General features: G+C 61.2%; 3 protein-coding genes across 12 annotated transcripts in view; 2 read left to right on the top strand and 1 right to left on the bottom strand.

Moving 5' to 3' along the window:
• The window catches only part of AMBRA1 (autophagy and beclin 1 regulator 1), a 172,101-nt gene extending 167,064 nt beyond the window's left edge, over window positions 1–5,037 (top strand). For all 7 annotated transcript variants that reach the window (XM_070383435.1, XM_070383437.1, XM_070383438.1 and 4 more), the window contains one exon: window positions 4,252–5,037. In XM_070383435.1, the coding sequence (XP_070239536.1) occupies window positions 4,252–4,742 (491 nt within the window). In that variant the 3' untranslated portion in view covers window positions 4,743–5,037. The remainder of the gene's footprint in view (window positions 1–4,251) is intronic.
• Window positions 5,038–14,926: 9,889 nt separating this feature from the next.
• Window positions 14,927–16,957, top strand: CHRM4 (cholinergic receptor muscarinic 4). Its single transcript, XM_005898912.3, has one exon. It carries the CDS (start codon window positions 14,927–14,929, stop codon window positions 16,367–16,369), a length of 1,443 nt encoding a protein of 480 aa, XP_005898974.3. The 3' UTR covers window positions 16,370–16,957.
• A 677-nt stretch (window positions 16,958–17,634) lies between these two features.
• MDK (midkine) lies at window positions 17,635–20,560 on the bottom strand. 4 transcript variants are annotated; one of them, XM_070383456.1, is made up of 5 exons: window positions 20,415–20,560; window positions 19,173–19,249; window positions 18,906–19,073; window positions 18,649–18,810; window positions 17,635–17,960 (listed from the first exon to the last, which is right to left on the bottom strand). In XM_070383456.1, the coding sequence occupies exons 1-5, from the start codon at window positions 20,438–20,440 to the stop codon at window positions 17,935–17,937; spliced, it is 459 nt and encodes a 152-aa protein (XP_070239557.1). In that variant the 5' UTR covers window positions 20,441–20,560; the 3' UTR covers window positions 17,635–17,934. The 4 variants fall into 4 exon arrangements, with proteins under 4 accessions (XP_070239557.1, XP_070239559.1, XP_005898975.2 ...); XM_070383458.1 differs by lacking the exon at window positions 20,415–20,560 and adding an exon at window positions 20,167–20,185; XM_005898913.3 differs by lacking the exon at window positions 20,415–20,560 and adding an exon at window positions 19,993–20,145.
• Window positions 20,561–20,770: the final 210 nt, after the last annotated feature.

Here is a 20,770-nt window from a genome sequence, read left to right on the forward strand (position 1 = left end):
CAATGTCATAGTCCCTTGCAGAAACCCATGCCTAGAAAAAAGGGGAGCAGATGCATGGGGCTTTGACCAACGAGCCAGCCTCTTCTCTGCTGGGGCCAGGAGCCTTGTCCTGGGGTGCTTCATCCCTGACTGCCATCCGCTGCTGCCTCTCTGGTAGGGGAAGCAGGAGTCAGGAGTCTCCTCGGGCTCAGACTTCCTCCCTGGTCTGCTTTTTCCATCTAACAGGCAAGCACAGCAGCTTTCTCTCTCTCTCTCACACTCACACACACACACATCTCCCCTCCCCTCCTCTCCCCCCCACCCCCACCCCCAGTCAGCAAACTAGTGGCCACGTCTGCAGAAGCACGTGGAAGAAACCGCTCATCAAGCTGGTTAACGCTTCTTCTGGGCCCCGTGGGGATATCCCGTGCACGCCTCCACATGCCAGGGGCCCAGGCACCTTAGGGTGGGCAGCTGACTCCACTTGCAGCAGTTGCCATTCTGTGGCCCCTCGCTGAGCCCTTTCCCATTGGCTAGCACTGAAGGGTTCTTAGCTACTCCTCATCTTCATGTTGGGTAGGAATTTTATTAAAATCCATGCAGTTCTGTCTAGGACTTCCCGGAGGAGCCCTCCATGGGGGGAGTTGGCAGGTGTTGACTTTTTTTGCTGGTCCAGCTTTAAAGCTTCCCTGCCCTGTCACTCCAAAAGCTAGGGGAGGCATCCCTGGGCTCTGTGCTTGCTCCTAGCACTGCCACTGTGCCTGCCTGGCATGCAGTGGGCCCTCCGCAAGTGTGGAACAAATGAAATGAGCCGGGGCGGGGCCCTGTCCCCCAGCTTGGCTGTGCCGCACTGTTCGGGGAGCCCATGGCTCTGCCTCTGACCACTGGGAAAGGTTGTCTGAACCTTTCTGTTGTCTGGGGAAGACAATAGTATGGCTGTAGGAACCTGGTCCGTGGATCAGGGAAAGCAACCGTGAGGGTGAGGGACAGGGTGCCCCAGAGGTCAGGACGGGCAGCTCCTGCCCTGACACAGCCTGGCCCCCCTCTTCCGGGCGGGGAAGCCCCAGAACCGGCCACCACGGGGAGTTCCTGACGCCACCCTGGCCTCTGCATCCAGAATATACCTTGCCAAGGAAACGATCTTCTGTCAACACAAAATCAGTCTCCCATTTTTCAAAGACAAAAAGAAATGCTTCTGCTGCAGGGAAGGTGACAGCAAACCTAAGTCCTGTGGCCGCCCGGCTTCCGGAGCTAGCCTGGATCCCTGACCGCAGCTGCCACCCCGCAGGCCCCAGGGTGTTCTCCTCTGGAGGAACGTGCTGGCGGCCCACTGTGGCTGTCAGCCTTGGCTCAGAGCTCCCAAGCGGGAGGCCCAGCTCACAGCTCTGGCTGAAGCTCCCCGCACCCAGCCCTGAGGAAACCGTTAGTGTGTATGTTTTAAACACTTCTATCCAATCTTAATTATTGAGTACTTTTAGTACTAGTGTTGAATTAGGCACCAGGAATCCAGAGGGAATCAGATTCAGAGATGAAGCCATGCCTCTTCTCTCACACCTGAAGTCCAGAAAGGAGACAGACGTGTAAGTGCGCCCGCAGAGCAGGGGCAACACGTGGCCAGTTTTGGAGGTTCTCTGAAGGCTGGAATGCCTGTAGGTTGTCTGGGAGCCCTGGAGTCACCCACACAGTCATTTAACAGGTAGACTTCAAGTGCGAGCCCAAAGGGGATCAGAACGCAGTCTGAGGCCATCAGGGACCCGGAGCTGAGAAGGGAGAGACTCTGTTGTGGAGAGGTGCGGGCCCTGCGGGGCTCAGAGCAGAGGCAGCCATGCTCAGCAGGACCCGGGGCAGGGGCGGGGGTTGCCCTTGAGAACAAGTGGCCTTGGGCCACTGGGCAGCAGGCCGGTGTGTAACGGGGAGGACCTCCACGGTGTGTGTGGGCAGGGGTCTGCACACCCATGGCGGTGCTGAGTCTGGGGGTGGGGGAAGAGGGGTGGTCAGGGAAAGAGCTGGGACCCCACCGGAAGGCCCGTGAGCATGACTGTGAGCGTCCTCACCACTTTGAGGACTCGGGATTGCTGTGTTTTGAAGAGTATGGACTCGGCCAGAACCCAGTGGCTCCAAGCAGAATTAGGACAGCAGTAGTAGCTGCCTGGAGGCTGGGTGGAAGGGGAGAGAAGCCCACAGACCCGTTCGGACAAACAGTCGCAGCTGCAGTGACAGGCGGCTGGGACCGCAGGTACCGGTGCAGCGGGAACAGACAGAAGGGCCCAGAGTCAGGTGCCCACAGCTGTGCTGGGGCCTAACTGTGACAGCTCCCTAAGGGTCCCAAGCAGCCCTGCCCGGCCCCCAGAGTGAGGTACGGGAAAAGAGCAGAGTGTTCAGTGGGCACGGCGCCCAGCCAGGGAGCCCCAATGCCAGCAGGCCGTGGGCCAGCCCGCTGCACACCCCTGACCAGGCTGGGGAGCCTCAGTACATGGAGCGCTTGGAAAACCGTAGGGGTGGCAGTGAGGGCAGGGGTCCCCCGGGCCCTCCCCCTGCAGCCCTTTCGGCTCACAGAGTAGACGCTTTGCTGGCAGTGAGGCCCTGGGTGCCCTTTCCTCCCACTCCTTACCTGCCGCTGGACGGCTTTTCCCATGAGCTGCCTAAGGCGGAAGCGCCTAAAGGCAGCTGTCTTGAGGGGTTGGAGGTGGGAGGGTAGAATTTACCAGAAAATCTGGAGAAAAGCAAAAGCTTCGGCGGAGCCCCTGCTTGGCGCTGGGGAGTGCTGTCTCCCCGAGGATGGAGCACCAGCACACGCCTCCACGCACAACCGAGGACGGAGGGGCCTACTGGGACGTCGGCACAGCTGGGTTGCCAGACGGTGCCTGGACGCCCAGCTCTGACCAGGCAAGCAGGGACAAGGCGCTGGACGGTGCGGCAGCAGAGAAAGTCTTGCGGAGATAGCAACTGACAACAGATAGCGCCAAAAGTTCAAAACTCACCATCAGAGCCGCCCAAACTGCAGAGTCCCCAGGTGGCCATCAGATCGCCAAAGGACACAAGCCTGTCCATAGTTTGGTGGAGCGGCCCTGGCAGCCTGAGAGCCTTGATCATAGCTGCCCACGGGCTTAGACCACTTAACTGCCCAGTGAGGGCTGAGCACAAGCGAGCAGCCCAAGCTAGAGAAAGGCCCTCGGGTAGGGCTCTTCCTGCAGAGCCCGGGTTCCTGACGACAGCCAGCACGGGGCACCCGCTGTGGGCCAGGTGCTTATCGGGCATCATCTCATTCCCTCCGCCTGGCACTGTGCAGGCTGGGTGTTTCCATCCCTCTTTTGCAAGTCAGAAAACTGAGGAATGTGGGTGGCGAGGGGTTTATCCACGGTCACACAGCTAAGTGAATGGCAGGACCGAGATCTTAGCCAGTGTCCTCTGCCCCCTACAAGGAGATGCTCAGGCCCTTGGGGAAAGAGCAGGACCTTCTGTGTCCCTCAAGGTGCAGACTGAAACGTCAGGCCGAGGCAGTGGCTGCCTCCAGGGAAACATGAGGGTATCAGATATCCAGCCCCGCAAGAAGAGTACGAGGGGAATAACGTGGGACAATAAGAGGAGACAGAATGTCTTTGAAGGAACCCTTGAAAATCATCTTCCTCGTGTGCTTTTAGAAAGTGACATAAACAGAACGATGAAGAGAGAGAACTCAGCTCTGAAAAGGTCCGGAGCAGAGCGTTTGTCTCCTAGCCACACCCTGTGCAGTGCCCTCGCTTTCTGAACACCGGGCGTGGACCCTTTCCCAGGCCCAGGTCTACTAGGCTGTGTGCAACAGGGAGGGGCAGACACCACCAGTTCTCTGGGCCGCCTCCACGGGATGCAAGACCAGCCTACCTCTGGTGTCCAAGGGGTTAAAGGCAGACTCCCAGCTTCAGGTCCAGGCCCACTCTTAACCTGCTGAGCAGTCTCAGCCCCCTAGGCTGAAGTGTAAATTAGGATTGTTTGGGGCGTCTTATCTGGCTTCCAAGTCCCTGGCTTGATTTTTTTTTTTTCCCTTTTGACTGCACTGTGCAGCATGTGGGATCTTCGTTCCCAGACCGGGGATGGAACCCGTACCCCTGCTGCATTGGAAGCAGAGAGCCTTAATCATTGAAATCCACTTGGTTGATTCCTGAACCCAGGGGCTGGCCACTGCCCTGTTTCTGCCTGTAGCTAGAATCCGCCCGCTCCTCCTAGCACTGGCCTGCCTGACTCAGAGGCCCAGGCCAGCAGCTGATTCCCTCCCTTCTGCCTTTTACCTTCCAGGGGAGGGCTCGGACTACGGGGCCAGCGGGGAAGACGCGCTCAGCAGGATCCAGCGGCTGATGGCTGAAGGGGGCATGACGGCCGTGGTACAGCGGGAGCAGAGCACCACCATGGCCTCCATGGGCGGCTTCGGAAACAATATCATTGTCAGCCACCGCATTCACCGCAGCTCCCAGACGGGCACGGAGCCGGGGGCCGCGCACGCCCCCTCGCCGCAGCCCTCCACCTCTCGGGAACTGCTCCCGGAAGCCGGGCAGCTGGTAGAGCGAGGCTTGAGCCCCCGGACAGCCTCCTGGGAGCAGCCCGCTACCCCTGGGCGGGAGCCCGCCCTGCCCTCCTCCTCCCCCGCCCCTCCTCCCGCTCCCCTCCCCAGCACCGAGGGACCAACCCCGCCGCGCTGCGACCTGACCAACAGCAACCACCTTCCTGACGGCGGGGGCAGCGGCAGGGGGGAGGCGGCGGGCCCCAGCGGGGAGCCACGGGACAGGTAGAGACAGGCGTGCCCTGGTGCCTCCCCGGGAACCGCTGAGCAGAAACCGGACCTCACAGCTGACTGGGAACTGAGCGCGCAGAAGAGCCGCGGGCTGCGTCAGGGAACAGGAGCGCGAGGGTGGGGGTCAGGAGGGCGTCCATCCGGGGCAGCAGGGAGTGAGGCGGTGCAAGGGGCCAGGCTTGCCTCCGGGGACTAGACCCTTCCAGGATCTGGGGCCCAGGGGAGTCACAGACTGCCGTGCTCACTGCGAGTGGAGGAGGAGGTGGGTATCCCTGCCACGTACCCCCCGCCCCTTCTAGAACCAAGGCTCAAGGGACTCAGCCCTGGGCAGAGACCCCCCAGGAGGGTGAACAGTCTTCCAGATTTTGGCCCGACCATCCTGGCCAGTGGCCAGTGGAGCAGCTTCTCCCTGTTCACCTTGCAGGCAGAGCCACTAGGAGCCCTCAAGCAGGAGGAGCAGCCCGGCCCCCAGAAACCACCTCCGTCTCTGAGCCTTCCAGAGCTTCAGCCTCTTGATCATCTTCCCCCACAGAGACCACAGTCAGGAGTCAGGCCTGGCTCCCAGATCCTGAGCACAGGGACTTCCACACTCACCGGTGGGGGACATCCATGGAGTGGAGGGGGCAGCCTGCTTGCCCAAGACAGGATGGAGTCAAGGGACAGTGGGCAGGTCCTCACTCAGGAGTCGGGGGTGTAGGCTGGCCAGCCCCCAGGGCTTGTCCACCAAGCTCCTCCTTCCCCACCACCCCAAGGCCCTCAGAGCAGCACCTGTGGGTGTCAGTGTTAGCTGAGCCTAGGCCAAAGCCAGCCCAAGGCTGGGGGAGGGGTGAGACTCCGGGTCAGAATGTGAGGTCTTGGTCTGTGATTTAAGGTGTTGCATGTGGAATCTTGAACTGTACGTGTAGTTTCTAGTGGAGAAATCAAGGCTCTGATTATTTTGTTTTTAGTATGAAAAATGTGATTACTTTTCTGTTTGTAACTCATCATAGAAACATTGTGGTGGGAGGAGAGGGGATGGTCTGACTGCTAATGAGGGAAACACCAAAGATCTACATCATTAAAATGATGACATGCCCCTCACCGGTCTCCTCTCTGTTTGTTTCCACGGCGGCTGGAGGGAGGGGGTAGCGGTGGGCGTGGGGGCTGTGGAGCTGAGCCGCCCCGGTTCTGAGCACTGCCTCCGGTGCTGCTGTCCTCGGCAGGGAGCCCCGTGATGCCTCAGCAGAAGCCACTCAGGTAAGGGCTGCCACCTCTGCTTCATGCTGCGTCTGTGTCCCGCCACTGCCTGCTTCCAGGGGCCTGCTGAGGTTTGGGGCACCCTTGACGGTAACAGGTGGGTAAGAATGGTGGGAGGTCACTCATCTTGGTTGCTTCCTACTTGGGATGATGGGTCTGGAGAGAAGAAATCACTGACCAAAAAGCTGGCTCCCCTGCAGTCCTGAAAAGCACGTGTCATGGGTGTCTGGGGTGGCCAGCAGGGAGCTGGGCCTCACCTACAGGTACCCCCCCCCCAAACCAAGATGCCATGTGCTGGGGGCTTGGGTTTCCCTTTGCTTTGTGTCAGGGCAGTGGCCCAGGGGTCTGCTGTGGCCATGGGTCTTGGCCATTGAGTTTTAAACCAGTTAGCGGAAGGGTTCTTGTCCACTGTCTCACAGTGGGGACGTGGAGATCAGAGCCACCCCCAGGGCTTTTTGCAGCAACAAGTACTTCTCAAGGAACTTTTGTGTGTTCAACTTTCTCCCAGACACTGTGGGGCATACAGAAGTCTGCTCTGCCCCAGCAGAGAGAGAACCACAAGATTAAAGCAAATAATATGAAACCATGTGAAGAATTATATGGTGAGGAGCACTCGAATTTTATTTAAAGTATTATTACTATAGCATGCTCTGGACCGAGAGGTGAGGTGAGATTTGAGCTACACGTTAAAGGATGGAAGGAGAAGGGCGCCCCCTGCAGTGCCTGCCCTCCACCCAGTCCTCCCCTCAGAGGGAGGAAGAATTTCATGGTCTGAGTGGGGGCTCTGAATTTGTTGATTGTAGAACGTGTGCTGAGGATTCAGTGTTTATCATCTCAGACCTTACCTTAAACTCTCTGTGGTGGATACACCCAGACCACACAGCTCACTGGTGGAGCCAGGGTCTGAACCCAGATGGGACCCTGATGTGCTCTGTTACTTTGGGGAAAAGGGGGTATGAAGAGGCCTTGTGGATGAAGTGACCTAAATTCAGTCCTACCTAGGCTTGCCTCTGTCCTTACTGGCCAAGCATGAACCCAGCCCCTACCTGTTGGAGGCCCCTGTCAACAGCTCCCATCCCCACACCATCCCCTTTCCTTAGAAAGCCCTTGTGTGCATAGGTAGAGCCTCCATGGGCCCCCTTGCTTATCATGATAAGGCTGCAGGGTCAGTGGGGCGGAGCTCAGCAATCACAACTGGAGATGAGGCAACAGGTTCCCAGCAGTTCTGTGGACCCAAGATGGGTTTCCCTCATGGCTCAGTTGGTGAAGAATCCACCTGCAATGCAGGAGACCTGGGTTCAATCCCTGGGTTGGGAAGATCCCCTGAAGGAGGGAAAGGCTACCCACTCCAGTATTCTGGCCTGGAGAATTCCATGGACTGAATAGTCCATGGGGTCACCAAGACTCGGACGTGACTGAGCGACTTTCAATATGCCTGTGGACCCAGCTGGATCAAAGATAGAGAGTAAAGACTAAACCAAGTCCCCTGGTTCCTGGCTCTGCTCTCCACAGTTCACGTGGGATCTGGAATTGGGGGATGCCCCAAGGCCCTACCTACCCCACCATAGGCATTTTGGAAAAACGTGAGCAGCTTTGCCCAACAGCTTCTGGAGGAATTCAAGGGAGTTGTTGGAGGAGACTTTTCTAGTTTCTGCGGCCTCCAGTGGCCTTGTTTCCTCATCTGACAGTTCATCCCAACCTGCATGTGTGTACAAACACACGCTTTCACCCTCAAAGAAGGACCACCCTCTCCAGGGCCCTAGGAGGGACATGGAAAAGGGAAACCAGTGCAGACAGCCATCTAATTGTCACATGAACCAACCAAGGCTGTTTCCTCTTCTGTGAGGTGGGGGCAAGAACATCAGGGCCTTTCCCACCCTTTGGTTATAGGAATCATGGGATACCAGATCGTTCAGGTAAAAGACGATGGCTTGCTTCTCACTTTCGCCCAGGCCGCCAGCTGCAGCCCTCGGGTTCACACAGAGGGCTCCACACAAAGAGCACCACGGGGCCGGCTCCTGCCTGAGTTTCCGCCCCTTTTCTGGCAGCTCCTGCTGCCTCCTCCGCTGCGGTACGCCCTCCACCTCCCCGCGCCCAGCACACAGCCCCCCGCCCAACCCGTGGAGGAGGGGCGGGACTTGAATTGTTTTTTCAAGCAAAGAAACCATCCGTCTTAAGGTTTAATCGGATGTTCGCGCTCAGAGAGTTTGGGGTGACAAGCCCCGGGGCCCGGGCGTTGTGGTGGGGCGGGGGGGGGGGAGGAGGCGAGTCGGACCTTGGCCGGCCGCAGGAAGGGCGGTCTCGGGGGAGGCAGGAACGCTGGTCCCCGCAGGCGGAGCGGAGCCGCCGAGGTCAGCGCAGAGGTGGCGCTCTCCGAGGTGCTGAAGCCTCCCAGCGCTCATCCCTCGAGCGCCCCAACCGGCCCTCCCGCTCCGGGGTAGGCAAGGCCCCGAGCCCCAGGGCTTCGGCCCGCGCGGTTCCCGGACACCTCAAGAGACCAGCAGTTCTCTCCCTCGAGGGTCTCGTTCCGGGTTCCACCCCAGGTGACCTTGGGCACTCGGATTTCCCTCACAGGCATCGGAGAGCTTGCCCTCCAGGCCGGATGGGCGCCGCGTCCCGTCCCCGGGGCTGGAGAAAGGCCGCGCACCCGCTCCCCGGCTTGGAGCGCGGGAGCAGGGAGCCGGGCGGCAAGAATGGGGGTCGGGCGGGGTTGCGTGAGATAAGCCAGCTCCTCTCTCCCTAGGGACTGTCGCCTAGCTTCTCTCTCCAGCGCCTTTCCAGGCCCCGACGGCGCCCCCTCTTCCCTGGCAGCCTGGCGGCCGATACTCCGTCTCGAGGCTCGAAACAGTCGGCCCTCGGCTCTTTGCCCCGACGGAACCCACCCACCCACCCATAACCTCCTGTTAGGGTCAAACACTCGCGCCCCAGTGGTCCACTGCGAGCCGGGCGGTGTGAGGAGAGAGACCCGGGCGGGGCACGAGACCCCCTCCCCGTCCCCAGTGCTTGGTCAGAGCGGGGGCGGGAGCGCAGCCAGACGGGGCTGCCAGCTCCCTTCCCAGCCCGCGAGGGGGCGCCGCGTCCCCATGACAACGCGGACACCCCACCCCACCCCACCCCACCCCCAGGCTCCCGGGAGGGCAGCGCCCCCGGCTAAGCCGCGCTGGGGACCGCAGGCGGTGCCCCACTCCCCACAGTGCCCGAGTGGAGAGCCTCCGGCCGGCTCCAGGGAGGGGCGCGCGTAGTAGGGGTCCCGGACGCCCGGGGTGGTGCCCCCCGCGCGTCCCCGTTGGGTGGCCGGCCCGGGGCGGGCGGCGCGGCCCCGCCAGGATTGGCTGCTTCCCCGTGACATCACGCGGCTCAGGGAAAAGTGCGAGCGTGAGCGCGAGTCTCAGCCACAGCGCCGGGAGCTGCGGGCGGAGCAGGGGCCGCCCCTCTGCACCCCGTCCCCGCCCCCGGCCCGCGGCCCGGCCGCGCGCCCCGCCCGCCGGCCCGCGGGGCCACCCCCCAGTCCCGCCGTCTGTCAGGTGCGAGGGGAACGGGGCGGAGGTGTCTGGTAAGTGACTCCGCGGCTGCGCGGGGGCGGGGGACTCGGTGGGCAGAGAAGGACGCGTGGCTCGCGGACCCTCGGAGGCTCCCCGAGGCGGGCCCGACTAGGACAGGGCCCCAGGCTGCTTTGGGGGCGAGCCTGGTGCTGGGAGCTGCAGAAGGCCTGGGGGTGAGGGGCCCGCTGGAAGAAAGGCCCGGAGTGTGGCTCGGAGGCTTCTCCAGGTGCGCCTCCGGGAAGGAATGGACAGGCAGTAGGTCGGGCGGCGGCGGTGGTGGTGATGGTGTGTGTGCCCGCCCGCAGCCCCTCAGGAGCCCGGGGCAGCCGTCGGGGGCGGGACCCCGCACTTCATCCTGCACTGGCAGCTCTTCCGGGCGCCGGGCGCTGAAGCCCCAAAGAGGCTTTTTCCCGCCCGTCTCCTCGCCACCCCGGCGCCGCCAGCCCACTCCAGTCCACCGAATCCTCCATCAGCGACCTTGAACTCTGACGGAAAACACCCCTGCCCTCTCCTGGCGCCCTCCCCTCCAAGACTCCCCTCCTTTGTCGCCCAGGCTCAGAGACTGGGAGGTCCAGCACCAAGCCCCGAGCCCCATGGCGGAAGTGTCACGCGCAGTGTCGGTGCCAAATCCCCTGCGCCCCTTCTTCCTCCCCGCAACTCCTGAGTCTCCTCTCCTGCCCCAGGGACACAGCAGAGACCACAGCCTTCCTGGAGCCCTAGCTTGAACGCCTAGGAATCGAGGACTCACCCCACCCCCACCCCCGCCCTTCACCACCACCGCCCCCTGGCCCTGGCGTACAGGGAATGCGAGCCCACCGCGCCTGGGAAAGGGGGGCTCCAGGACTCAGGAAAGCAAGGTGCCCACGCCCAGAGGCTGCAGGAACTGCGTTCCAGGGAGTTGGGGGAGGGTGGGGCACGGGGGAGCCAGGGCCCCTTCGACCACCAGGGAGTCGGGGAGACGTGGTCTCCAGTTGGGTCCAGTAATAATTCCCAACGAGGCCCACCCCAGTCCAGGGCTCGAGAGGCCGGATGCCCTCTCCAGCCGCTGGAGCCAGGCGGTGCCTCTTCGGCGGGTTAGGAGTGTGAGATGGGAAAGAGTCTTACACACGCCTTACACAAGTCCCGGCCGGGCCTCCCAGTTATGGAGGTGCTTCTCGCAGCCTTCTGCCCCGCGGACTGGGCGCCCTTTGGCGGTATCTGCGCAGTGGGCACAATGAGCAGAACCTAGTGTCCCGCAAGTCAGGTTGAGAGACTCTAACAGCAACCCCTCGACAAAAGTCCGTCCCAGTCCGGGACTTGGCACCTCAACGCCGGGGACGCAGACACCGCGGGGCCCTGGGCTAAGACGACGCCCGCACGTCTGGGGTCTCCCAGGCAACTCAGATTGTAGTCCGGTCTTGCGGTGCAGCCGGGAACGCTTCCCCATACACAGGCGGGGAGCGATCTAGACCCGGGTTCTTGGCCGACCTTCTTCTTTCTCAGACAGCCGACGTATGGGCTGAGCCTCCGGGCAGGGGCGGGACCCACAGGACCCACGGTGGGTCCGGCATTTGCTCCTGTACACAGGCTCACAGATGCAGGCACACCCGAACCGTGTGCATCCCCAGGCCGCAGCACTCCAGGCACACACAGACATGCACATGCACGTGTCCACACCGCGCGAGCATGCTCACGCGCACAGGGACGCACTGGTATCCAGGCGTGGCTCAGCGCGCACACACAGTACATGCAGACAGCTACTAGCTTCTACTCGCGCTCCCCAGTGATCACACACAAACAGAACTCGCACTCGCCTTCCCGCCCACCCATGCCTCACAGTGTGCCGGATGGAACCGGGTGCCCTTAACTTCCCACTGTGGAACCCCTGGAGGAGCCCAAGGCAGCTCCGGGGCGGGGCCTGGCGAGGGGCCCCTAGTCCCTCCCCTGTGAGGCCCTGCCTGGGACTTCCCCTGCATTCCCAGTCGCTCTTGGAGTTTGGGGGCGGTGGGCGAATAGCGGCCACCCGCTCTAGGTCCGGAGCTGCACCCAGGGACCGACATTGCCATCTAGCGGTGCACACATCCCCGGGCGGTGGCTGCTCCCCAGGTTCCCGCGGGGCCTGAATCCCAGAGAGGCACCCCAGCAGAGGCTGCCGTTGGAATGTCTGCGGGTGACCCCCTGAAAGATATTTGGGGCGGGAAGAGGGGAAAGTATTTGCCTAGACCTGTCTGCAGCTGGCTGCTTCCCCAAGCAGGTCCAGGGCGAGTAAACCCTTGGCCACCTGATTGGAGACAAGCTGTTCAGATGGAGATAAGAGATCTGTTTTTCTCTGGGAAAGCTAAGAGAGGGAACCCACAGGGAATGAGAAGAGACCCTACACCCAGGCCTCCCCTGATCCATCCCTGTGCTGTATGCTCAGTCCTGTCCGACTCTTTGTGACCCCATGGACTATAGCCCGCCAGGCTCCTCTGTCCGTCGGGATTCTCCATCTAAGAATACTGGAATGGGTTGCTTTTCCTTCTCCAGAGGATCTTCCCAACCTTGGTATCGAACTCCTGTCTCTGGTGTCTCCTATATTGCAGATGGATTCTTTTAACCGCTGAGCCACCTGAGGCAGGGTAGAGTAGAGGAAAACAAGAGGCTGTTGTAGCACCTTGGGGTTAAGGTGGCTCCCGGGCTCTAATTCTGCCCCCACCCCTCCTTACACACTGGGTGACTTTAGGCAAGTTAATTCACATTATCCTCACATGTTAGAAGATACCTCAGTAAGATGAAGACACTTATAGCACCTGCCTTTTTCGGCTGCTGTTAGGATTAAACCCGATAATCTATATAAAAAGCTCAGAGGGATCCCTGACTCATAGTTCACACTCAATAAACAAGAGCTATTATGTGTTTCCTGTTTGGTACCTCCAGCTCCATTCCTATCTCACTGGCCTGTGTCTGGACCCTGGCGGGGGGCTGGGGGGAAGGTCTAAAGTGAGGGTTTCCTTGGGGCTGGTGGATGAACCATTCCGGCCCAGCCCTCGCCAGCCAGCCGGCACGTGCCTATAGAAGGCAGCCTCCCCAGGCCGGGTGCCTCTGCCTCCTGTCTCGCCCAGAAGGTGGTGCCCAAGCTTCTATTTTGGAGTCTGTGAGCATGGTACTTGGTCTTTGCCCTTGACTCTTCTGCCACCTTGGGGGTGGCACCACCCTGCTTTGAGCCTCTCCTGTGAACTAAGGATTTGGGTGTGAAGATTGAAACTGCCAGGCCAGGAGGCTGGGGCTGTGATGGCGTCTGACTGAAGCCGGGCTTGGAGGGGAGGGCGGGCACGGGGGGTCACCCTGGCACCTGGCTTCAGCCTCCAGTGCACGTTCATGCTGGAGAGGCAGTTGAGGTGCTGACCCGCATCGCTGCCGGAAGGGAGGCTGTCCCAGGACAGGCAGCCTCTCTCTCTACTTTGCAAAGGAGACCGGGAGGGGCAGGGAGGCGAGGTGGCTTGCGCATGGCCACCCAGCTAAGACCCTAGGAGCCTGGGCTGCGGGGCATGGGCTCCTTCCTCCACACCCCGCTTCCTCCGCCTCTCTCTCACACAGACGCACAGAACTACGTATATACGCCAGGGAGCTGCGGGGCTGGCAGGGCTGTGTTGGGCCCGTGTGCGTGTGTAATGGTGTGCGTGTTGGCGGGTGTGAAGGAGGCTGGGCTGAACGGCTGCCCTGGCACAGCGCGCTGGGCGTGGGCCTCCCTCACATGGAGGGAGAGGAGGTGGGGGGACGCGAAGAGGCTTCAGGGAGAGGCCCCAGGCTTGGGGGCTTCCGGCGAGGGCGCCCGGTGTGCACTGGCAGGCGAGGCGCACCCTCGGGGGCTGGCCACGGGTGCCCCTGCCACAGTCCCTCTGGGCCACTTGCTCCTCCTCCAGGGGCCATCGGGCACTGGCCCCCGGGAAGCCCTGGGAGTCTTGCCTCAGCGGACGGGCCCTTTCGGCTTCTGATTCTTCACAGACAGACCCCAGCTACCCTTGCGTTGCACCCCCACACCCTGGGGATGAGGGAGGGCTCTGAGAGGGGCTGCCACAGTGGCACTGTCCCCTCCTCATTGAATTTCCGGTTCCATGCCACCTGTTCCATGATCAGGTCAGGTCACCTCTGGGACCACTGGCTCCTGTAGCTCTTTGGGCCTCCCTCTGCCAGATCCCTTAGCTCTGGGACAGCAACAGGAGCTGCAGGAGCTATGGAGCCTTGGGCAGGTTATGGCCTCAGTTTCTTTATCTGTTAGTCAGAAATAACAATGTCCGAGACTTCCCTGGCAGTCAGTGGTTAAGACTCCATGCTTCCACTGCAGAGGGTGTGGGTCTGATCCCTAGTCAGGGAACTAAGATCCCACATGCCATGCCTCACGACCGATAAACAAATAAATAACAGCGTCTACTTCCTAGGTTTGTTGTGAGGATGAAATGAATTAATACTTACAAAAAGCATAGAAAGTGCTTGGTAGACAATGCACGTTAGCTGGTAGTATATATTCTTGCCTTTGTCCCCAGTGCCTTCTGTAGGGATTAGTGGGCAAGTCCCGCTGCAACTTTTGGTTAAGAAGTGACCAAGTTCAAAAGGGAAGGGACATACATGTACCTAATGCTGATTCATGTGGATGGATAGCAAAAAACCAGCACAATATTGTGATTATCCTCTAATTAAAAAAACATTTAAAAATCTAAAAAAAAAAGAAGTGACAAAGAGGGTGAATAAAGGAATACCTCTGACCTGAGGCACGTGCTGGTGTCAGGGACCACCCTTGCCCCCACCCCTCCACCCATACTGGCCTCCTGTCCATACCTCGCACGTGCCTCTGGGCCTCGGCCATCGCCCTCGCCGAGGCCACTCTCTGCAGCTCTGACTGCCCATCCCCTCTCTGACTCATTCTCTGTCACCTGCCCTTGTTTTCATTCTAGCGCTTTTTCCTTGTCCATGTGTTTGTATGTCTCCCCCGATCGGGTTGTGAACTCCATGAGAGTGGGAGGTTGTGTGTGTCTCCTTCATGTCTGTAACCGCAGCGCCTACAACAGCACTTGCACAGAGTTCAGTTCAGTTCAGTCCCTCAGTCCTGTCCGACTCTTTGCAACCCCATGGACTGCAGCATGCCAGGCCTCCCTGTCCATCACCAACTCCCAGAGTTCACCCAAACTCATGTGCATTGAGTCAGTAATGCCATCCAGCCATCTCATCCTCTGTCGTCCCCTTGCACAGAGTAGGCACCCAGTAAATGCTGCGTGAGTGGAGACAGGAGGAAGTGATGGGACCGGGTTCTCTAAGGTTCTGCAGGACGATGTTGCTCCTCTGTCACCTTGACTCCAGGGCACCTCACCTCATGCCTCTCATGCGCTTCAACAGTTCACCCCCTTCCTCTCTTGTTCCAGACACTGTCCGCCCATTGCCGCTGTCCAAAATGGCAAACTTCACCCCGATCAACGGCAGCTCGGGCAATCAGTCTGTGCGCCTGGTCACGTCAACCCATAACCGCTATGAGACAGTGGAGATGGTGTTCATCGCCACGGTGACAGGCTCCCTAAGCCTGGTGACGGTTGTGGGCAACATCCTGGTGATGCTGTCCATCAAGGTCAACAGGCAGCTGCAGACGGTCAACAACTACTTCCTCTTCAGCCTGGCCTGTGCTGACCTCATCATCGGCGCTTTCTCCATGAACCTCTACACCGTGTACATCATCAAGGGCTACTGGCCCCTGGGCGCTGTGGTCTGTGACCTGTGGCTGGCCCTGGATTACGTGGTGAGCAACGCCTCTGTCATGAACCTGCTCATCATCAGCTTTGACCGGTACTTCTGCGTCACCAAGCCCCTCACCTACCCTGCCCGGCGCACCACCAAGATGGCGGGGCTGATGATCGCCGCCGCCTGGGTCCTGTCCTTCGTGCTCTGGGCGCCTGCCATCTTGTTCTGGCAGTTCGTGGTGGGCAAGCGGACGGTGCCCGACAACCAGTGCTTCATCCAGTTTCTGTCCAACCCCGCGGTGACCTTCGGCACGGCCATCGCCGCCTTCTACCTGCCCGTGGTCATCATGACGGTGCTCTACGTCCACATCTCCCTGGCCAGTCGCAGCCGAGTTCACAAGCACCGGCCCGAAGGCCCGAAGGAGAAGAAGGCCAAGACCCTGGCCTTCCTCAAGAGCCCCCTGATGAAGCAGAGCGTCAAGAAACCGCCACCCCCGGGAGACACCACAGCTCGGGGCGAGCTGCGCAATGGGAAGCTAGAGGAGGCTCCTCCGCCTGTGCTGCCACCCCCGCCGCGCCCCATGGCCGACAAGGACACCTCCAATGAGTCCAGCTCGGGCAGCGCCACCCAAAACACCAAGGAACGCCCACCCACAGAGCTGTCAACCACAGAGGCCACCACGCCGGCCACACCCGCACCCCCCCTCCAGCCACGGACCCTCAACCCGGCCTCCAAATGGTCCAAGATCCAGATTGTAACGAAGCAGACAGGCAACGAGTGTGTGACGGCCATCGAGATCGTGCCTGCCACACCGGCTGGCATGCGCCCGGCAGCCAACGTGGCCCGGAAGTTTGCCAGCATCGCCCGCAGCCAGGTGCGGAAGAAGCGGCAGATGGCGGCCCGGGAGCGCAAGGTGACTCGGACCATCTTCGCCATCCTGCTGGCCTTCATCCTCACCTGGACGCCCTACAACGTCATGGTCCTGGTGAACACCTTCTGCCAGAGCTGCATCCCCGAGACGGTGTGGTCCATCGGCTACTGGCTCTGCTACGTCAACAGCACCATCAACCCGGCCTGCTACGCCCTCTGCAACGCCACCTTTAAAAAGACCTTCCGGCACCTGCTGCTCTGCCAGTATCGAAACATCGGCACTGCCAGGTAGGCAGGCAGGGGTGCCGCTGGAGGTGCTGGTGCGTGTGCGGGTGGCCACGTGGCTCAGCTGATGTCCCGGAGAGATTTGGAGGCACTTCTCAGTGTTCAGGTTCTCCGAAGAGAACTGAGGTCCCCAAGACCCTGTGAGGCTCAGAAGAAGCTCTGGCAGGATTCCGAGACCAGGTCTCTGCTCAGGCCGAGGAGGATCAGCCCCAGAAGGTGACTGAGCCGGACAGTCTGACCCATCTCTGTTGTCCTGCCTCAGGGAGCTGGGGGGCACTGGCCTACCTGGGCACCTTGCCCCACTGTGACTGGCTGGCATGGCTGAAAGAAGGGACATCTGGAGGGGAGCAGAGCCTCCTTTGGGAGGAGCAAGAGGGCCAGTGGTTGGGAAAGGAGGCTCAGGAAGGGAATGGAAGGGGAGGGACCCCTATTCTGCTGTAACCGGTGCTTTCTGCCCCCGACAGTCCCGCATGTAGGCTCGGCCCCTCCTCCTAAATGCCACTCCAGGGGCAGAGACTCCCCTTGCTGCAGCTACTCAGCCAGGCTCTGGTTGGGTGGGTGTGGGGGGTGGGCTGGCTGGAAGCCAGGCAGAGTGGGCCCTGAACATACCCTTTATAGCACGCCTGGGTCACATTCAGGATGGGCCAGTGGGGAGATCAGGGGTTCACTCAGGAACTGGGGTCCGCCACCTCCCACCCAAGGCTGAGCTGAGCGGTTCCATCCTTCTGTGGAGTTGACCCTCTCCCCAAAGAGGGGGCTTGTCCTGGGTCATGTGTAGTGAAGGTGGGACTGCGAGGGGTATTCGCACTGGCCTCTGCGGAGTATGAGGGATGCTTCGGTGGGTCACCAGGGAGAAACCCCCAGGTGGGGTGGATTTGATCCCAAGAGTCTTCCTTGATGGGGGCAGGGGGGATGGGCAGGGCTGGACCCAAAGATCCTGACCTGGGGGAAACTGAGATGGGGGAGTCAGTCCTATCGCCCCCGGGTTCCCTCCCACCCCTGGCCTGGCCCTGGAGAAACAGGACTGAAGGGCTCAGGGGACTTGACCGGGGGCACCCTTCCAGGGGTCAAGAGGGGCCCCTGGAAGAAATGTTCATAACCGTTCTTTCTCCATGAGCTCTGGAGAAGCACTCACCGCCAAACCCCCAAAAGCCACTGTTCCCTCCATACCTCTCTCTCCTCCATTCTCCCACCTCCAACAAATCACCACAGCAAACTCCCTGGGAAGGGGCTTTTATATATTAAAAGAAAAGCTTTTATTGGGAACAAAAAGATATTTATTTTATTTATTTCTTAGTAATGGCATCCAGTAGGGGAAAAAGAAAAGTGGGTACAGGGGAATCAAATACCTTTGCAGGGGGGCGGTGCTCAAGCTGCCCAGAATCCCTTGTCCCTCCCCACTTTGGGCACTTGGGGTGATGTGGGCAAGTGAAAGGGAAGAAGCAGGGCATGATTGATAAAGCTAACGAGGAGGCAGAAGGCACTGGTGGGTAACATCTTGAGCCTGTGGAGGGAGGGCGTGGGCCGGGCCTCCGAGTGAAGCCGGGGTGCCTTGGCATCCGGGCCTGGCCGCTAGTCCTTTTCCTTCCCTTTCTTAGCTATAAAACAAGAAAGAAACACTGCATTAGCAGGGTTCGGGTGACCCAGTGGAGACCCCCCCACCCTTCCCTGCAGCGCGTACATTAGAGAAAACAAAAGTCTGCCCCCTGGTGGTTCTCCATCAGCCCGCCAGGAAGCCCCTGGGCCAGGGCAGCCATTGTGATGCCCTGGGACGCTCTTCACTCCGCCAGCTTAGACTTCCGTTGGGAAATCAGGAAACCTCCCAGTTCCCAGTCTCAGTCCTAGCCCCAGCAGCCCTGGAACACAGCCTCAGTCCCTTCACCTGGGAAGTGGGCATATGCCCCTCTGCCTGGTTGGCCTCCAGGACTGTCAGGAGTCAGGAAGGAAGCTAAGGGATAGAGGCAGTAAAGAAGTCCTTCCCAGCTAGAAACTGCCCCACCTGCGGGAAATGACAAAGCCAGGCCCTTCCAGGCCCACTGCCCTGGATCCTAAGCCAAAGGCTCCAACAGAACCACTGACTTGTCTTTACTTGAGCCAGGGTTTCAACCTCCCAAACTCCATCTGCAGAGCTCTCAGTACCACCCACCTAAGGTCTCTGCCTATAGAAAGACAGTGTAGACATCAAGAAGTCACTGGCCAGTATCCAAAAACGGCAGCTTCACTGCCTTCCCAGGTGGGGGCAGCCACCTGTGACAATCCCATCCCTACCGACCCCGCCTTGCTAACCTTTGGCCTTGGCTTTGGTCTTGGGGCTGCAGGGCTTGGTCACTCGGATGGTCTCCTGGCACTGGGCATTGTATCGCGCCTTCTTCAGGGTCCCTTGGCGGGCTTTGGTGCCTGTGCCCCCATCACACGCCCCCCAGGTCTCAAACTTGTACTTGCAGTCGGCTGGCGGGAGAGCCCGGGAGGTTAGGGCTGGGCAGCCTGTGAAGGGGTCTTTGAAGCTGGGCCCCCGCCTACCCTCCGCGGGGACCCCACCTCACCTCCAAACTCCTTCTTCCAGTTACAGGGCACCCGGCACCGGATGCGCTGCGTCTGGGCCCCGCAGGTGCCCTCGCGGAATCCCACGCCGCAGTCCTTGCTGCTGGGGGTGCAGGGCCCCCAGGTCCACTCGGCACACTCGCTCCCTGGGCCTCCCTTCTTCATTTTGTCTGCAACGCCGGGGAACAGAGCTCAGGACTCACCCTTCCTGTGGTCTGGCCTCACCTGGCCTCCGGCCCCCTTTCAGTCCCCCGCTCCCGCCGCATCACCTTTCTTTTTGGCCACCGCGGAGGTGAGCGCCAGCAAGGCGAGAAGGGCGAGGAGGAGGAAGCTTCGGCGCTGCATCCTGAGGGGAGAGCACGGGTCAGAGTCCCCCCCGGGGGCCGCAGGCGTGGACCCCCCAACTTTGCCCCAGTTCCCAGGCCAGGCCCAAAGGGTCGGGCTGCTACTGCGGCGGACTTGGGGGGGCTGGCCCCTCGCCGCCAGCCCGGGCGCACAGCGGGAGGAATCTCCCCGGGGGCCTCCTGGAGCCCGGGACGCAGCTCAGACCCCCTCCCCGCCTCCGGACCCCAGATGGGCAGCGGCTGGGGGGCCCGAAGCTGCCGCGCGCCCTCCGGAGCCCCGCACGCTCACTCGCTCGCTGCCCGCGCGCGCGGCTTCGCTCCCTCCCGCGCCGGGCTGTCCCGCTCCGGCCGCGGCCCCTTTTGTCTCCAGAACCGGTCTGAGCCGGTCACATGGGCCCCCGCCCCCTCCCCCCTACCGAGGAAGGACCTGCCCCGCCCCCTCCCCTCAAGCCCGCGCCGCCCCCGACCCCAGCGTCCCCGCCTCCCCTCCCTCCCCGCGCCCCTACCCCCCTCTTTCCGCCGCTCGCCCCACACCCTCGCCTCACCCGGCCTCTGCCCTCGGCTCTCAGACACCCGGCTCTCCTGGGCCCCCCATCCTCCGATCCCGGGCTCTCCCGGCCCCGGGCCTCCGTCTGGTCCCCGCACCCCATTCCCCATGCCTCAATCTGGCGCTCCATCGGCCCCAGCCCCGGTTTGCTGTCCCCTTTTCCCCCTGGACGCCCGTTTCCCTCCACGGCCACGGAACCTTAGGTGGAGACCAGAAGAGGGTACAGAGCCCCGGGTGTGTCCTAGGTCCCGGCCTGGGGCCCGCGTTCGAGCCGGTGTGCGGCTCTGTCCGCCGAGCCCCGGGAAGGTGCAGTGATGAACCCCGTCGCGTCCCCCTCCTCCACCTCCCAGGACCCGCTAGACTCTCAGCGACCCTTAGATGCTGGGGAAGGAGCACCAGTCCCGCCTTGGATCGCTTCACCAAGGGTCCAGGGAGATGCTCTACTCCGTGTTGCGGTGGGGTGCGCTCTTCTCGGAGCGCAAGTTGGAGGGGGCGCGCGGGGGGCGGGGGGAGTTGAGGAAGGAGGAGCCCGCAGGCTGGGGTTTGGTTAAGACTTAAAAGCAGACAGGAGCCGTCTGAGAAGTTCCAGATCCGGCCCTGCAAAGGCTGCAAATGCCCACCTCTTGTGAGCCGGGTCCTCGGGCATCGCCTCCTCAGGTCCCCGTAGGAGCCAGAGTGGTGGAGGCCAGGGGGAGGGGGCTTGCCCAGCCACAGGGCAACCGGGCCCAAGAAACCAGGCCTGGCCCCTGCCCCACCTCTTTCACTTTCATTGTTATCGTCCCAGCGGGAAGCGGGAAGCTGGAGGAAACTGGCTCCTCCCCCAGCCCCTGCGAGCCCCGCAGCCTGGCCGAGGTCAGGTCCCGGGCAGGCCCTCAGACCCCACCCGTACACAGGAATCAGGACCCCCTGAAATGGGTCTGCGTTCATGGCATCCAGTCCCTCAACCCTGCGGGTAACCCAGCAGATCCCACTGCTT

Source organism: Bos mutus, chromosome 15, assembly GCF_027580195.1.
Source record: "Bos mutus isolate GX-2022 chromosome 15, NWIPB_WYAK_1.1, whole genome shotgun sequence".
Taxonomy (NCBI): domain Eukaryota; kingdom Metazoa; phylum Chordata; class Mammalia; order Artiodactyla; family Bovidae; genus Bos; species Bos mutus.

Excerpts from the sequence above, each read along its gene's own strand:
- CHRM4 (XM_005898912.3), top strand. The coding sequence starts at position 14,927 with ATGGCAAACTTCACCCCGATCAACGGCAGCTCGGGCAATCAGTCTGTG.
- MDK (XM_070383456.1), bottom strand. The coding sequence starts at position 20,440 with ATGCCCGAGGACCCGGCTCACAAGAG. Across the intron at positions 18,811-18,905 it reads CTGGAAGAAGGAGTTTGGAG|CCGACTGCAAGTACAAGTTT; the intron begins GTGAGGTGGGGT and ends CTCTCCCGCCAG. Across the intron at positions 17,961-18,648 it reads GACCAAAGCCAAGGCCAAAG|CTAAGAAAGGGAAGGAAAAG; the intron begins GTTAGCAAGGCG and ends CTTGTTTTATAG.